Source organism: Cherax quadricarinatus, chromosome 37 (genome assembly GCF_038502225.1).
Source record: "Cherax quadricarinatus isolate ZL_2023a chromosome 37, ASM3850222v1, whole genome shotgun sequence".
Classification (NCBI taxonomy): Eukaryota; Metazoa; Arthropoda; class Malacostraca; order Decapoda; family Parastacidae; genus Cherax; species Cherax quadricarinatus.
This window is the reverse complement of record NC_091328.1, coordinates 8,684,908-8,699,856: the sequence shown is the minus strand read 5'-3', so window position 1 is coordinate 8,699,856 and position 14,949 is coordinate 8,684,908. Positions and strand designations below refer to the sequence as shown.

General features: G+C 40.5%; 1 protein-coding gene across 1 annotated transcript in view; it reads right to left on the bottom strand.

Moving 5' to 3' along the window:
- LOC128702469 (venom phosphodiesterase 2) overlaps positions 1-7,569 on the bottom strand; it is a 109,212-nt gene extending 101,643 nt beyond the window's left edge. Inside the window, exon 1 of the mRNA XM_053796726.2 lies at positions 7,111-7,569. Coding sequence (XP_053652701.1) covers positions 7,111-7,179 — 69 coding nt within the window. The 5' untranslated portion in view covers positions 7,180-7,569. The remainder of the gene's footprint in view (positions 1-7,110) is intronic.
- Positions 7,570-14,949: the final 7,380 nt, after the last annotated feature.

The following is a 14,949-nucleotide window of genomic DNA, read 5'->3' as shown; positions in this document are numbered from 1 at the left end:
AACATCCCTGTGGTTCATCTGAGTCTTCAGCTTCCAACTGTGACCCCTTGCTGCTGTGTCCCATCTCTGGAACATCCTATCTCTGTCCACCTTGTCTATACCTCTCAGTATTTTATATGTCGTTATCATATCTCCCCTAACTCTCCTGTCTTCCAGTGTCGTCGAGTCGATTTCCCTTAGCCTCTCCTCGTAGGACACGCCCCTTAGCTCCTGGACTAGTCTTGTTGCAAACCTTTGCACTTTCTCTAGTTTCCTCACATGCTTGGCTAGGGGAGGGTTCCAAACTGGCGCTGCATATTCCAATATGGGCCTAACGTACACAGGGTACAGGGTCCTGAATGACTCCTTATTTTGATGTCGGAATGCTGTTCTTAGGTTTGCCAGGCGCCCGTATGCTGCAGCAGTTACTTCGTTGATGTGCGCCTCAGGAGATGTTACCGGTGTTATACTCAAACCAAAATCCTTTTGCTTGAGTGAGGTTTGTAGGCTCTGGTCCCCTAGACCGTACTCCGTCTGTGGGCTTCTTTGTCATTCCCCAATCTTCATGACTTTGCACTTGGTAGGATTGAACTTCAAGAGCCAGTTGCTGGACCAGACCCGCAGTCTGTCCAGAGCCCTCTGTAGTTCTGCCTGGTCTTCGTCCGATTGAATTCTCATCTACTTCACATCTGCAAACAGCGACACTTCGGAGTCTATTCCTTCCGTCATGTCGTTCACAAATACCAGAAACAGCACCGGTCCTAGGACTGATCCCTGTGGCACCTCTCTCGTTACCGGCGCCCACTCTGACATCTTTCCACGTACAATGACTCGCTGTTGTCTTCCTGACAGGTATTCCCTGATCCACTGTAGTGCTTGGTCCTCCAGCTTCCGCACTAATATCTTGTGAAGAACTGTGTCAAACGCCTTCTTACAGTCCAAGAAAATGCAATCTACCCACCCCTCTCACTCTTGTCTTACTGCCGTCACCCTGTCATAGAACTCCAGAAAGTTTGTGACAGGACTTCCCGTCCCTGAAACCGTGCTGGCTGTCGTTAAGCTCATTCCTATCTAGGTGCTCCACCACTCTTCTGATAATTTTCTCCATGACCTTGCATACTATACACATCAGTGACACTAGTCTGTAGCTTAATGCTTCGTGTCTGTCTCCTTTTTTAAAATTGGGACTACACTTGTATGTGTGCGTGTGTGTGTGTGTTTGTGTGCGTGTGTGTGTGTGTGTGTGTGTGTGTGTGTGTGTGTGTGTGTGTGTGTGTGTGTGTGTGTGTGTGTGTGTGTGTGTGTGTGTGTGTGTGTGTGTGTCTTGGTAGTTAATATTTATGTCTCCGTGATGTTAGTGGTCGCTCGCTGAGCTATCTATGTAGCTAATATATACATGTATATCAGAGGTGCTTCATTCATTTGAGTTCATGTCAAGGATTTAAGAGCGAACATCTGACGTAAATATATACATACGAACGTAAGTGCTAAGTACATACGTTTATTTAAACATACATATATACATACAAACATACTTAGGTATATACTGTACACATACGTACTTAAGTATACAATGTACACACAAACGTAATTAGGTGAATACTGTACGTACAAATATACGTAGGTATATACTATACATAAAAACGTACGTACGTGCATACATACAAACGTAATACACAAATATAAACATGTGTAGGTACATACTGTATATGCAACCCTGTGTGCGTATATAAATACGAACGAACATACATACAGTCTGTATATGCAACCCTGTGTGCGTATATAAATACGAACGAACATACATACAGTCGTACGTATACACAAACTCGCGTACGCACGCATATACATATTAACGTACACACACTGCAACGTACGTAGGTACAGAACGTCCTTCATGCACTCCTCAGAGCCAAACACGCACTACAATTTTTCAAGAACATAATCTATATTATTAAATTCACGGGGAAGCTCCAAACCCGTAAGGCTCATCCGGTGGGTAAAGAATGGAAGGTGTTCAGGTTATATCTGAGGAAGAGGGGGGAGGGAGGAGGGGTTCAATTCCTTGGATCAAGAGCCCGTCACCAACATCAAGGCCCCTTCCCCCTGGAAGGGATGAAGCTCATATGTGTACATGATCATGATGTGTGTACATGAGCATATGAGTACATGAAGAGCATGATATGTGTCATGTATAAAAGGCATTCAGCATGAAGTTATAAATAAAGACAATAGATCAGGTCAGCAAACAAAGGGGGACAGCAGAGGGCAGCAAGGGACTAGCTCCCTTAAGGTTTACTATACTAATAGCAGGAGTGTAAGAAATAAGATAGATGAGCTAAGATTAATTGCAAGTGCAGGAAACATAGATATTATTGCTATAACAGAGACCTGGCTTAATCTGAAAGATAGAGAGATGCCCTCTGAATGTCACATACAAGGCTATAAATTATTCCACACTGACAGGGTCAACAGGAAAGGTGGTGGAGTAGCGATGTATGTCAGAGACAATTTAAATTGTTGTGTTAGACAAGATATTAAATTAGAAGCGTCAGCCACTGAATCTGTTTGGTTACAGCTTCTCGAGGGCCGAGAAAAACTAATTTTGGGTGTGATTTACAGGGCCCCAAATCTTGATAGGGAGTGCAGTAAACTTCTATGGGACGAAATTCGTAAGGCATCTACATACGAAAATGTTGTGCTAATGGGAGATTTCAACTATAGACAGATTGACTGGAGCAATTTGACAGGAAATTTAGAGTCAGGTGACTTTCTTGATACGATCCAGGATTGTTTTTTAAAACAGTTTGTGACAGAGCCAACTAGGGGAAATAACCTCCTTGACTTGGTTCTTGCCAGTAGGGAAACACTAATTAATAATCTTGAGGTTAATGATGAGCTTGGGGAAAGTGATCACAAATCACTCAGTTTTAATATATCATGGAATTCCCCTAATAATGGCAATCAAGTCTCCGTCCCTGACTTTCGCTTGGCTGATTTCATAGGACTGAAAAATTACTTAGGTGGGCTGAACTGGAATGACCTGACTAAGGGTCAGGTAGGTGGTGATGGTTGCCGATATGATGCTTTCCAGGGCATAGTTCTAGCTGCTCAGTCAAATTATGTTCCAAATAGGGAAATCAGATCAAACAAAAATGATCCTAAATGGATGAACAATAGATTAAAATATCTGATTGGTCAAAAGAGAGGCATATATAGGCAAATCAAAAGAGGAGAGGGGCAATTGAGAAATCGATATATTCAGTTAAAGAGAGAAATAAAAAAGGGAATTAGAAAAGCAAAAAGAGATTATGAGGTTAAAGTTGCAAGAGAATCGAAGACTAACCCAAAAGGATTCTTTCAGGTATACAGAAGTAAGATCAGGGACAAGATAGGCCCACTCAAAAGTTCCTCGGGTCAGCTCACTGACAGTGATAAGGAAATGTGTAGAATTTTTAACACATACTTCCTCTCAGTTTTTACACAGGAGGATACCAGCGATATTCCAGTAATGATAAATTATGTAGAACAGGACGATAATAAACTGTGCACTATTAGGGTCACAAGTGACATGGTCCTTAGGCAAATAGATAAATTAAAACCTAACAAATCCCCAGGCCCTGATGAACTGTATGCAAGGGTTCTAAAGGAATGTAAAGAGGAGCTTAGCACACCTTTGGCTAATCTTTTCAACATATCACTACAAACTGGCATGGTGCCAGATAAGTGGAAAATGGCAAATGTGATACCTATTTTCAAAACAGGTGACAGGTCCTTAGCTTCGAACTATAGACCAATAAGCCTAACCTCCATAGTGGGAAAATTTATGGAATCAATAATTGCCGAGGCAGTTCGTAGCCACCTTGAAAAGCATAAATTAATCAACGAATCTCAGCATGGTTTTACAAAGGGGCGTTCCTGCCTTACGAATTTATTAACTTTTTTCACTAAGGTATTTGAGGAGGTAGATCATGGTAATGAATATGATATTGTGTATATGGACTTCAGTAAGGCTTTTGACAGGGTCCCACATCAGAGACTATTGAGGAAAATTAAAGCACATGGAATAGGAGGAGAAATTTTTTCCTGGATAGAGGCATGGTTGACAAATAGGCAGCAGAGAGTTTGCATAAATGGGGAGAAATCAGAGTGGGGAAGCGTCACGAGCGGTGTTCCACAGGGGTCAGTGTTGGGCCCCCTGCTGTTCACAATCTACATAAACGACATAGATGAGGGCATAAAGAGCGACATCGGCAAGTTTGCCGATGACACCAAAATAGGCCGTCGAATTCATTCTGACGAGGACATTCGAGCACTCCAGGAAGATTTGAATAGACTGATGCAGTGGTCGGAGAAGTGGCAGATGCAGTTTAATATAGACAAATGCAAAGTTCTAAATGTTGGACAGGACAATAACCATGCCACATATAAACTAAATAATGTAGATCTTAATATTACGGATTGCGAAAAAGATTTAGGAGTTCTGGTTAGCAGTAATCTGAAACCAAGACAACAGTGCATAAGTGTTCGCAATAAAGCTAATAGAATCCTTGGCTTCATATCAAGAAGCATAAATAATAGGAGTCCTCAGGTTGTTCTTCAACTCTATACATCCTTGGTTAGGCCTCATTTAGATTATGCTGCACAGTTTTGGTCACCGTATTACAGAATGGATATAAATTCTCTGGAAAATGTACAAAGGAGGATGACAAAGTTGATCCCATGTATCAGAAACCTTCCCTATGAGGATAGACTAAGGGCCCTGAAACTGCACTCTCTAGAAAGACGTAGAATTAGGGGGGATATGATTGAGGTGTATAAATGGAAGACAGGAATAAATAAAGGGGATGTAAATAGTGTGCTGAAAATATCTAGCCTAGACAGGACTCGCAGCAATGGTTTTAAGTTGGAAAAATTCAGATTCAGGAAGGATATAGGAAAGTACTGGTTTGGTAATAGAGTTGTGGATGAGTGGAACAAACTCCCAAATACCGTTATAGAGGCCAGAACGTTGTGTAGCTTTAAAAATAGGTTGGATAAATACATGAGTAGATGTGGGTGGGTGTGAGTTAGACCTGATAGCTTGTGCTACCAGGTCGGTTGCCGTGTTCCTCCCTTAAGTCAATGTGACCTGACCTGACTAGGTTGGGTGCATTGGCTTAAGCCGGTAGGAGACTTGGACCTGCCTTGCATGGGCCAGTAGGCCTTCTGCAGTGTTCCTTCGTTCTTATGTTCTTATGTTCTTATGATCATGATGTGTACATTAAGATCATGATATGTGCACATAAAGATCATGATATGTGCACATAAAGATCATGATATGTGCACATAAAGATCATGATATGTGCACATAAAGATCATGATATGCGTACATGATCATGATGTGTACATAAAGATCATGATATGTGTACATAAAGATCATGATATGTGCACATAAAGATCATGATATGTGCACATAAAGATCATGATATGCGTACATGATCATGATGTGTACATAAAGATCATGATATGTGTACATAAAGAACATATGTGTACATAAAGAACATGATATGTGTACATAAAGAACATGATATGTGTACATAAAGAACATATGTGTACATAAAGAACATGATATGTGTACATAAAGAACATATGTGTACATAAAGAACATGATGTGTACATAAAGATCATGATATGTGTACATAAAGAACATATGTGTACATAAAGAACATGATATGTGTACATAAAGAACATGATATGTGTACATAAAGAACATATGTGTACATAAAGAACATGATATGTGTACATAAAGAACATGTGTACATAAAGAACATGATGTGTACATAAAGATCATATGTGTACATGAAGAGCATGATATGCGTACATGTGCTTTTTCTTGGCATTTCCTTTGGATCTGTCGAAGGGAACTCTATGGCCGCGTGGAATTAATTGCAGTCTTACAATGGCTAGAACGCTGGTTCGATTTCCGGCATTCCTCATATTATTTTTTACTTTCATATGTTCTTATGACAAGGCACAACCTGGCTACTATAATAATTATAAAAATTTATATTTTCAAAATAATGCTAAGTTAACGTACAAAGAATTGAAAGCTTATGCACAGCATTTTGGATAAGTTTAGACTAGGCTTAGAACTATAAAATTTTGATGATACATAGATTTGTTGCTTAATACTAGGTCTTGACACGAATTTACATAGCATAAATAAGAAATGCAGTGTTAGAATGCCTAGTTAGTAAGTTTATTTAGGTACAGGTACACATAAGTACAATTATCATACCTAGTAACGTATGTGCAAATCACCCTGGATAACCTAAAAAAAAGTCGAAGTGGCTTGTTTCCATTGCTTAGTTACTATTATATGATACAATTGTAATTTCTGTGGAGCGACAAGCTGTGACTTGTTACATTAAGGCATTGGACAGGCACCTGAAGTCAGTACCTGACTAACCGGGCTGTGGTTCGTACGTCAGCTTGCGTGCGGCCAGCAGTGACAGCCTGGTTGATCAGACTGATCCACCATGAGGCCTGGTCTCAGACCGAGCCGCGGGGACGTTGACCCCGGAAACCCTCTCCAGGTAAACCACGTGGGTCATGTTGAACGTCTCGCCAAACACCATAGACCGCAGGGAAAATAAATCACTTTGAATTTTTAGGGTTATCCTCGGTAATTTATATATGTTATTATGTATGATAGTTTGTGTAACTATTTATGTGTACCTGTACCTCGATGACGCACTGACTTTCTTGGGTTGTCCTGGGTGGCTAACCCTCCGGGGTTAAAAATCCGTAGAAACTCTCTCTTATAAAATTATTGACCTACTAGTCAGTACTTACAGGTTCAGATATATAGCTTGTGTTCTGTGTTATAGGTCCAGATATATAGCTTGTGTTGTGTTATAGGTCCAGATGCCATTCATTCTTGACGTTTATGGACGAGCATCTCTGTGTTACCCACTCGCATTTAGCACTTTCTTTTCCACATAATGTGGATGAAATTAAAAGGGAGACTGGGACAAACCCTTCATCCCTTCCTCACATCAAACATCACAGTACCTCACGTTGCCCACACAGTTTTTGACCTTTACGGATTTTGCGCTTCCGCAAGGATGTAATACTCCCTCTTTAACTTACCTCGTATTGACTAGGTGCGAGACTCGGCGTTGGCTCCTTAATTTCCAGTTCCTCCATAACACTAGCCATCTTGGGGTGCTGACACGGCTCTCACGTGTTCCTCACTAATGTCATGATGGGCACATCCTCAAGAAACAAATAATTTCCGGCTCCACAACGTGGTTTTATGACAGGTCTATCACAGAGAACGTTATATACATCAGAGACACACACGTCCTCCACCATACACACTCGTAGTACTATCTTCAACACCTCTGAGACGCACACCCATTCTAAGCAGCGAGTCCAGTGACGATTTTCATTCCAATTTCTTCTCGAATTTCAACGATACCTTTGGCGTTGAGGTCTATTTTCACCGACCTGTAACGTCACACAGATGGACGTAAACTGAACCATTTGTAGGAGTATTGTACCACCGGCCAACACATAAAAAACTGTATTTTAGTGGTTAGTTTAGAGGATGGTGTAAGTGGTCAACACTTTGTGAAAGACGGGTGAGCGAAGGAGTTTGTGAAGGTCAGAGGGGCAACCAGCAGCCTATTTTTGTCAAACCTTCCATAAATCAGCTTCTGTACCCAACCTACAACTACAGTAATAATATTTATACATATATTGCATCTTAAGACTATTAATAAACGTTTCTTGTGGAGTGTATAGCCTTCAGTTATTGTTTTCGTTAGCATTTGCAATATTTCATATTATTTCGCTCAGAAATGCTAATATATGTCCTGTTCTCAGTGACCCAGACGAGTGCATCATGTACAATATTATAGCCTCATGATGGGATATATCTGCACTCAAACTTGTTTATTCTAAAAATGTAATTAGTCTCCTGTTTTATAGCATAATTCAAACCATGTTCCATAGGATATTAATGTGTGGAAAGGATACACATCAATGAATGTTGACAAACATTCGTTTTCTCTCAATAAAACTTCTTTAAAGAACACGACAGCAACATTAGGATTAACTATGCCATGTTCATTTAACTTCAATAAGAAGACGTAAGTAAGTTTATTTAGGTACATGTACACATAAATATAATTATCATACATAGTTTAACATATATGTAAATTACCTAGGATAACCCAAAAAGTTAAACAAAGTGACTTATTTCCATTGGGATCCTAGACTTATTTCCATTGTTCGGATTATTAATTCTGAGGGTTAGTGACACAGGATAACCAATTAAAGGTATGGCATCGATACCATGCCTAACCCTTCTAGGGTAGGGTAGGTGCCTGAGCCCGAGCCTTTAGCTCATAAGACTGTCATTCCCATTAACCCCCTTGTGGCGGGGATGGCAGACCAGAGAGGCCTAGCTTGTGGCTAGGCCTGGGGACAGTTGGTCCCGAAGATGAGGAGGTACTTGTGCCTCCTCCCATGGGAGACTTAGGTCTCAGACACTCCCTAAAGAGGGAGCCAAGGCCGGGCCACCACTTGGAAAAGGCCCGGGCCGGGAGAATACCGGCTAATCTTTAATAATAATAATAATAAATACTAAAGGTTCGATTCCCGGCGGGTGGAAACATTTCGACACGTTTCCTTACACCTGTTGTCCTGTTCACCTAGCAGCAAATAGGTACCTGGGTGTTAGTCGACTGGTGTGGGTCGCATCCTGGGGGACAAGATTAAAGACCCCAATGGAAATAAGTTAGACAGTCCTCGATGACGCACTGACTTTCTTGGGTTATCCTGGGTGGCTAACCCTCCGGGGTTAAAAATCCGAACGAAATCTTATCTTATCTCTTATCTTATCTTATCACAATGTCTACCTTATTTCTCACTGGGAGACTTTAATCCGTTTTAATCCACCAATAGGCTAATACTCAGGTACCTACTTAGTGCTAGGTGAATAGGTGTACGGAAACATGTTCGTCCGGGGATCAAACTGCGATTCTTCAGTATGTAAGCTGAGTCCACTACTAGTTGAATCACACGATTAAGTAAGTTTATTCAGGTACAGTTACACATAAGTGCAATTAAACAAGTTTTAGGAGATTACAGTTGTCTTACATAGTAACATGTAGATTAACTAGGATAACCCCAAAAAGTCAAAGTGAATTATTCCCATTGAGGGTCCTTATAATATCTTATTATTAGCAACCTGGCTATTAGATGCAGTAGAAATCATAAATAATTGCAGCTTTAAAAAATAAAGCAACTAAGTAACTTAGCTGCGTGAAAATCAGTTACAAGAGGCACAATAGGAATAAAGTAAATCGAGTACTTTACATGAACATTAGAGAAAAATCGGCCTAATATAATAGGTGCAAGACAGAAACACCAACAAAAAAAAATATCCTTTTTGGATAATCTGAAAGTCTTGTATGACAGTTGGGAAAATAAAAAGAGTGGGTCAGGTGGAGCTGCCACCCCTGGTGCTGCCTTGGAAAGCAGTACCTGTAAAGATATAGAAATGCAAGAGAGTGCACTGGGTGGAGATAATGGTCCTGGTATTGAGGAAACACGTAAAGACCAAGACATACAAGACCCAGAAATTTAAAACAGCACTTCTCCTGGAGATGGAGAAAAAGGGGATGATGCGTTGGGGGATGTTGTTCATACATTACCAGTGATAACTGGTGGTGGTACTGACACCAGTACAGGTGCTGAAGATAGTTGGGAGTCAGGAAAAACTGCACCAGTAGAGAACCCAGCCACAAAAAAAATCCTAACAGAAATCAAATCTGCAAATTCTATGCCTTGGGTATCTGTAGGCATGAAATATCGGGGAAAAAAAAAACAGGTGGGACGTCCAGTTTTGACCATCCCAGAAAAATGCCGTTACCTCATAAACAAAGGAGTATGCTCCTTGTAAACAATTTCTTCCTGAAGTGTGTAATTCATTGGTCCATGAACGACAGTGTTACGACACATATTGTCAGGCACCACTTAAAGGGGACCAGAAGGTACGGATCACAAAGACCTTGGGAAACAAACCCAGGATAGTTACAACCACTCCAGAGAAAGAGATTTTTTAGTGTCAGGAAGAAGAAATTGGCAGGAAATGTCAGAAATACTACACCACCTCAGATCACTACAAGAGCGGAGACACAGTCAGTGTAACCCACTACAGAACAACAGATATTAGTGCCAGAAAATAAAGCTTCCCTACGTTCCATCAATACGACAACATTTGTATTTGCAAATATACAGGGTCTAATGTCATCAACAAACAACAAAATACCTTTTAGCATTGGACTGCTCACAGAGTCAAATATAATGTTTGAGATTTTCACAGACATCCACACAACGAAATATAGATCCCAGGTAATTATTTATTCAAATGAGACAGAAAAAACAGGCAACGAGGGAGATGGGGAGAGAAGGTTCGGGTTGTATATCACGGAGCCGGTCACTTGCTCGGAATTACTAAACACCACAAATGATGTAGTTGAAATTTCAGCAGTCATTGTGGTTGTATACAAGCCACCAGATACAACTTTCCAACAGTTCAAGTAACAGCTCTTGAAAATTGACTACTGACTGGAAAATCTTCCAACCCAAGCCCCAAATATCTTGTTGCTGGGTGATTTCAACTTAAGACGCCTAAAATGGTGGAATGTGGCGAATAATGTTTTAGCAGGGATAAGCCCATCAGGCAGCTCATTATGAAAATTCACACACACACACACGAACTATTAAATCTCTGCAACAAATTCATCTTAGGCCAGCATATAGAGGAACCAACTAGACTGGTAAATACACTTGCCCATATCTTCACCAATAATAATGATCTCTTACGAAATATAACAGTATCAAAGACAATACACTGGAATTACAACATAATCGAAGTAGTACATACATGTATGCGCAGAGCTCCTGACCAGCCAAATGAGATCAGTTATGGGGGTGTCTTCACCACATTCAATTTCATTAATAGAAACGTACAGTGGGATCAAATTAACCATGTTATAAATAAAACAAGCTGGGAAGATATCCTATACAACTCGGATTCGAACCTTTGCCGAGAAAAAATTAACTCTGTGTCTATCTGAAATACGAAATGAGACGCTGGCCAAAAAAATAGAAAAATATTGAATTTAAACATAAGGAATTATACAGGAGCCAAGAAACACAGGAAGAACTTGGAGCCATGAATAAAATTGAAAAAAAACACAAAAGTTTTCTTTTCTTACGCCAAATCTAGGGCAAAAATCACATCCAGCGAGATGGGACTTAGAGAGACGACAGCAAAGAAATGAGTGAGATACTAAAGTTCCAATACGTTCAGTGAGCCATTAATCAGACAAAGGGTAGACAAAAGGTTAATCAGAAAAAGGGTTAACAATTTCTGATTTAATCCTAAGTCCTAAAACCACAGGACATTGAAAAAAGCACTAAATGACATGTCCATGCACTTTACCCCGGGCCCAGACTCGTGGAACTCGGTGTTCATCACACACAGCGAGAAACCCCTTTCACGTGCCTTAAGTATTCTAAGGAGAAAGAGCATGGACACTGGGGTCATGCGACAGTCACTAAATACAAAAGACAAAGCTCCCACTCCACATAGGTGATAGAAAAGCAATTGCAAAGAATTACAGACCGATAGCACTAACGTCCCACACCATAAAAATCTTTGAAAGGGTTCTAAGCAGCAAGATCACCAACAACTTGGATACCCAACAATTTCACAACCCAGAGCAACATGGGTTTAGAGCAGGTCGCTCCTGCCTCTCACAACTATTGGACCAATATGAGATGGTCCTTGACGCACTGGAGGACAAAGAAAATGCAAATATAGTATACACAGATTTTGCGAAAGCCTTTGACAAGTGCGATCATGGTGTAATAGCACACAATGCATAATAAACGAATAACAGGAAGAGTGGGTAGATGGATCTATAGCTTACTAACAAACAGATCACGAAAAGTAATAGTAAACAGAGTAAAGTCAGAGGAGGCTACAGTGAAAAACTCTGCTCCACAAAGTACAGTACTTGCTCCCATTTTTCCCTCATTTTCATATCTGAGTCTGACACAGAGATGTAAGCCACAGCCCTATCCTCCTTTGCTGACGATAAATGGGCCTCAGAAAACTATATAAAGTTCATCGAAGATAAATTTCAACTACTCCGCTATAAAAACTCGAGGCAATACAAACTGGTTCGGAGTATAAAACAAATTCCAACCACATAACAGAGTGAAAAATTAATGTGAAGGACCTGGTAGTGATAATTTCAGAGAATCTCTCTTTCAAAGTTCACACATCTGCTAGGAAAATGATGGGATGGATAATGAGAACCTTCACAACTAGGGATGCCATGCCAATAATGATTCTCTTCAAATCGCTTGGTCTCCCTAGGCTGAAATATTGTTGTACACTAACGGCCCCTTTCAAGGCAGGCGAAATTGCAGACCTGGAGAATATACAGAGAACTTTCACTGCACGTATAAGTACAATAAAGCACCTAAATTACTGAGAACGATTGAAGCCTCTTGACCTGTACTCCTTGGAACGCAGGCGAGAAAGATACATGATAATATACACTTGGAAAGTCTTAGACTAGTCCCAAATCTGCAAAAGGAAATCACTCCCTACGAAAGCAAAAGACTCGGTAGGCGGTGCAACATTCCCCCATTGAAAAGAAAGGACATCACGAGTACGCTATGAGACAACACAGTAAATGTCAGGGGTCCAAGACTGTTCAACTGCTTCCCAGCATACATAAAGAGGATTACCAATAGAGCCCTGGCTGTCTTCAAGGAGCTAGACAAGCACCTGAAATCAGTACCTTGCCAGCCGAACTTGTCCAGGTACTGGACTAGCCCAGCTTGTTTGGTTTACGTACTGAAAGCAATAACAGCCTGGTTGATCAGGCCCTGATCCACCACGAGGCCTGGTCATAGACCGGGCCTGGTAAGCAACACTCGCTTCACACGCACACAGTGTCCGTGGTTCGATCCCGGCAAGGGTGGAAGCATTGGGCGTGTTTCATTACACCTGCTGTCTCGTTCACCTAGCAAGTAGGTACCTGGGTGTTAGTCTACTGGTGTGGGTCGCATCCTGGGGGACAAAATTTAAGGACCTCAAGGGAAATAAGACTGTCCTCGATGACGCACTAACTTTCATGGGTTATCCTGGGTGGCTAACCCTCCGGAGTTAAAAATCCGAACAAAATCTTATCTTAAGATGCCCTGTGGATATATTTGTGATGTTATGAGGTTATCTTGGGTTAGTTTACATGTAAATTACTCTGTAGGACACTTGTTAAAAAATATGTATTGAGCCCGGATAAAAACTTTTATGCAAAACAACCACGGGGGGAGTTGATTGATAGCTCTAGGCCTTTCGTGTTGCAATCAACACATCATCATGAGCTTGCAATGGTACATAAAGAAGAAAGAATTTCAAGCAAAAACGTTCAGAGGAAGTGTGTTTGTTCGAACAAACACACTTCCTCTGAACGTATTTGCTTGAAATTCCTCCTTTTCCTGCAACATTGCAAGTTCCTGATCCTGTGTTGATTCTTGTTGAGTAGCGCTCAGGGGATATGCAAATTCCAGTTTTTTTTTTAAATACAATAATCTTTCTTATAGGACTGTAGTTCATTAGAAACATAATATAAATGAGTAAAGAAAACTGAGAATTATTGAAAACTCGTTTGCTAGCGCACTCAGCTCACACACTGAGGTCCGTGGTTCGATACTCGGTACAGCTGGAAGCATTAGGATGTGTTTCTTAAGACACCTGCTGTCTATGTTCACCTGTCAGTAAAATAGGTACCTGGGTGCTAGGAGACTGGAGTGGGTCGCATCCTGGGGACAAAATTGACTTAATTTCCCAGAAATGCTCAGCATAACAAGCGGCTTTCTATATAGTAGTATGTCATTGATATCATCTAGGTCTGTATACGTTGTCATATACTTGTAGAAATAAAGATTATTATTATTATTATTATTATTATTATTATTATTATCAATATTATTATAAACTGTACCAATACAGAGTATTGAATTAATTTTAGTCTGCCCACAATGCCTAGTCATGCTAGGTGTTATAGTGGCCCTCTCTGTAATTAGTATTTTATAATATGTAGACCACACAATATTCTATAAACTTGATGGATTGATCTTAGTGAGCCCCTAAATATCAAATTTTCGTACGGTTTAATTTCAGAGCCGGTCATACACTCAGGTATAGTGTTGTTATATTCTACAAAGTACCATACGTTACTAAAATAAAAAGTAATAATATCATGCCACCTACAGTGCCAAAGATCACCTAATATACCTGTAATTTTAATCCTTTCTTATCCTGTACTGATAAGACAAATGATTAGATTTTTTTAGATTTTGCCACCGAAGTGGCTAGTTTATTGTGCCGCCCATATCCATCCTGTGGACGGTAGCGCGAGAGCATATGGATACACAAAAGGCCTAGGAACTAGGCCCCAAAGGGTTACCAGGAATACATATGGATTTATATCTACATATCTATAGTTCACTTATCTGTTACAAGCAAATTTAGGAAATTTGCTTAGTATATCTGGTATCTTATTTTCATTAATAAGACATCTTGATATGTCACATAGGTTATTATACTGTCTGTCTCTGTATTCCTCAATAAGTGGACAATTAAGCACATAGTGTTCAAGACAGTGACCATATGCCTGATCACATAATTTACATTTAGAAGATTGAGACACTTATGCAGCAATGGGAATCTTTATTCAGGAAACGTTTCGCCACACAGTGGCTTCATCAGTCCAATACAAAGAGGAAGGCGTAAGGAGAGGAGGAGTATGAGGTAATCAGTCCCTCAGCCTGGACTGAACACATCGACTCCAGGCTGAGGGACTGATTACCTCATACTCCTCCTCTCCTTACGCC